This window comes from Plectropomus leopardus, unplaced genomic scaffold, assembly GCF_008729295.1.
Source record: "Plectropomus leopardus isolate mb unplaced genomic scaffold, YSFRI_Pleo_2.0 unplaced_scaffold3673, whole genome shotgun sequence".
Taxonomy (NCBI): domain Eukaryota; kingdom Metazoa; phylum Chordata; class Actinopteri; order Perciformes; family Serranidae; genus Plectropomus; species Plectropomus leopardus.
In genome coordinates, this window is record NW_024640163.1 from 1 (window position 1) to 3,796 (window position 3,796).

Sequence of the window (3,796 nt, forward strand, 5' to 3'; positions counted from 1 at the left end):
ACACACACACACACACACACACACACACACGCGTGCTGTACGAGTGTGTGTGTGCTCTGACTCTGATTCAGACTCGAGCGAACTCCTCAGAAAAGACATCAGTGTGGAGGGATTGTCGGAGAGCATTTTTAATCCGTTGTGCAATGAAACGAAATTACGGCAACAACTTTTTTTGCAGAAAAAAGTTCGATTTCATCGCACTGCGAGAAAATTTACATTAAGAAAGCTGAGCAGAAGTGTTAACGAGATTATATGAGTTATGAGCCTGTAAGAGCTCCACTCATTTTCCTTTTTTTGGTCTTTTTTAATCTTTTTTCAGCTGAGATTCTTTGCCACAGCTCATAAAATCAGAGAATTAGGAAACATCACACTGAACATCACACGCTGATGCTTCGGAGAGTTTCGCACATTTTGTTAAAAATGTGCAAAAAAAAAAAGGTTTAAATAAAAGTCGATATTTGTCATACTGAGGTACAGAAACTGATATCTTTAATGCATTTAAAATTTAAATCTGTGAAATCTTTATTCTGCTGCATTCAGACACCTGTGATCAGCAATGACTCTGAAATTAGCAAGAAATTAATAAAATAAAGTTCAAGAAAATTATCAAAAAATAAAAAACAGGAAAGTAAAAAAAAAAAGAAAAAACACACATAAAAGTAAATGAATGTAAAAAAAGTTTTAAAATTTTTTAAAAAATAATTCTGTAAAAGTATTTTTTAACAATGTTGTTTTAGATGAATGGGAAACGTGGAAATGACAAATCCTTAAAACGTGAACCATAGTGAGCAGAAGCAATCTGAAACTTTGACCTGTTCCTGCTCCTCCCCCGCTCCTCCTGCTCCTGCTCTTTCTCCTCCTCCTCCTCCTCCTCCTCCTGCAGACGGTCTGATCTCCTACGGCGCTCCTGAGGGTCAGCTCATGATGCCTCCTGGTTATCCGATCGCCAGCCTCAATGACTCCACGTATGATGGAGCCCATGAGAGGAGGCGAGTCTCACACACACACACACACACACACACACACACACACACACACACACACACACACACACACACACACACACACACACACCCATGCTCCTGCCTCCTCCTCTGTGTGACTGACGGCTGTCTCGTCCAATAGGAGGCTGCTGGGCGGGCTGGGTCAGCTGACGGACGGCGTGATCGGGCTGGACGACTTCCTGCTGACGCGTCAGTACCACGTGTGGCCCGGATACGACTACCTGGGCTGGAGGAACGACTCTCTGGGCAGTCAGGGCTTCGTGGAGATGGAGTTTGTGTTCGACCGGCAGAGGAACTTCACCTCCATGAAGGTTTTCACTTTTTCACTTTAAATTTTTACAAACGACAAACTCAACATCACAGTTTAACCTCCGAAACTTGAGCAAATTCGCCTGAATTCTTTCAAAAGCATTAGACGAAGGTAATGAGCAAGTTAGAGAGAAATGACCCAGAAATCTGCACGAAATAAGGAAAAGATACGAGGAAATTACCAGAAAATTACTAAAACACGAAAACAAACAAGGAAAGACAAAAAAAAAGATCTTTTTTTCTTTAAAAAAATTATGGTGTTTTTTTGTTCTTAAAATATTTTTAGTGATTTTTTTTCTCTCTAAAACTGCTTTCCAAATCTAGATATTTAAATAAATTTTACAAATTTTCTAGATATTTTTCCCGAATTAGTTTTTATTATTTTCAAGTAATTTCAAGTAATTTGCTCTTTCACACTCTTTTTTTTCCAGGTCCTTTGAAAATAGTACCTTGTTATGTACCAGTTTTTCCCTCCACCCCAATTATTTAATCAATATTCACGACACAGAACTACTCAGAAAAATATGAGCAAAATGTTTTACAGAGATAGACCTCCAAATATTTTGTCAACAAAACTGCAACTCCCATGAGGCTTTGAGTGCTAGAACTTTATTTATATTTTCTGATATTTTATTGTATTGTTTTATTAATTATACTTCTTAATTTTCCAAATGTGACCTTTGCTCCGTCCAGGTTCACAGTAACAACATGTTCGCCCGCGGCGTGAAGATCTTCTCCTCCGTTTCCTGTTGGTTTAAGCCCCGCCTCATCGCCGGCTGGGAGGCGGAGCCTGTGGCGTTCAAGACGGTGCTGGACGACAGGAACCCGAGCGCACGCTACGTCACCGTGCCGCTGAACCGCCGCGCCGCCAAATCACTGCGCTGCCGCTTTTACTTCGCTGACGTCTGGATGATGTTCAGCGAGATCTCCTTTCAGTCAGGTAAAACGCACGCATGCACGCACACACGCACGCACACACGCACGCGCACACGCACACACACACAGATTCAGACAAATAAACTGACTTCTCTTTATTTGTCCCTCAGAGGACACCGTACTCCCGACCCTGATGACGCTGGGTTCGACCTCCCCGCCGCTCAAAGAGCAAAGCTCCATGACGACCACTCCTGTGACAAGTATGACCTTTGACCTTTTCGTTTCACAGGAAATCATTTTTAAATGGAAACACCTGAAAGCTCCAGTGTGTCAGATTTCGGGGGATTTATTGTCAAAAATGAAATATAATGTAATAATTATGTTTTCTTTAGTGTCAAAAACAAAAACTAAAACAGTACACATTAAAATTAGGAACCGGGGAAATGCTACCACAAGAGAGGAAACAAGAGCAAAATAAAACCTTTAAATAGAAAGATATAAATAAATAAATAAATGATAATAATAAAAGATAGATGAGTCAGATTCTCAAAATGTAAACAAGAGGTAAATGAAAGGAAAACAGCACAAAATAAATTCATAAATAAACATGTAAAAAACGTGATATTTTGTTAATTTTAAATATATTTGAGAGAATTATAAAAATGATTTATGGATTTTCCCTTTTTTTATTTTTTTTATTTTTGCAATTTTGCAGGATGTGTTGTTAATTTTATTTTGTCACGTGTTTTCCTGACAGAGAAACTGTTACCATTTTTAAATTATAATATAAAATTTTACCACTGGCATCGAAAAGCCCCAAATCATACCCGACTCTGCTTTAACTCGCCTTCGAATTATTAACAAACTTATTTGTGGCAAACAGACCTCGTCATAAAATCGTCTTTCTCTTCTCCTCAGCAGCCAACCCGTCAGCCAGCGACCCGCCCGATGACGGGAACACGCCCATTCTGATTGGCTGCCTGGTGACCATCATCCTGCTGCTGGTCATCATCATCTTCCTCATCCTGTGGTGTCAGTACGTCTGCAAGGTGCTGGAGAAGGTGAGCGGAGGAACCACGAGCACTTTTCACGCACAGAGGGCGCATTACAGACGCTGCGTCGTCTCGTCTTTACGCCTCTGCATTTTTACTCAGAGCCAAACGCTACAGTGCGTGATTTTAGACAGCATGCCGGCATCATGGAAGCTAAAGAGATGTTTAACCCGTTGAAACCTGAGCGAACTGGCCTCATTTCTTTCAAAATAATTGATTGATTGAAGTTTATTTTGAACATAAAAAAGTAAAAGAATTTGCATATCTATCATGTCTATCCTGCTTCCCCAAAATTGCTACCACTAATATTAATATTGATCATTCATCATAATAATAATAACAATATAAATAATCACAAAACAACAAAAACAATAAAAAAAAAAAAAAATAATAATAATAATAGTAGTAATAATAATGATTGTACAAATGTACATAAAACATGGCATGAAGGCAACAGGCAATGAAAAAATAAATGACCCAAAAATCAACGAGAAAATTACCTGAAAATTCTTTTTCTTTTTTTAATCCTGAAAAAAATAAATATGTAATTTTAAT

At 38.8% G+C, this 3,796-nt stretch overlaps 1 protein-coding gene across 1 annotated transcript; it reads left to right on the top strand.

Moving 5' to 3' along the window:
* Positions 1-683: 683 nt before the first annotated feature.
* On the top strand, positions 684-3,357 carry LOC121938875 (discoidin domain-containing receptor 2-like; the record flags this gene model as incomplete). Its single annotated transcript, XM_042482030.1, has 5 exons — positions 684-989; positions 1,126-1,315; positions 2,007-2,253; positions 2,360-2,449; positions 3,108-3,357. Coding segments are annotated over exons 1-5 (845 nt in total), but the record flags the coding sequence as incomplete, so codon positions are not given.
* Between the last annotated feature and the right edge of the window lie 439 nt (positions 3,358-3,796).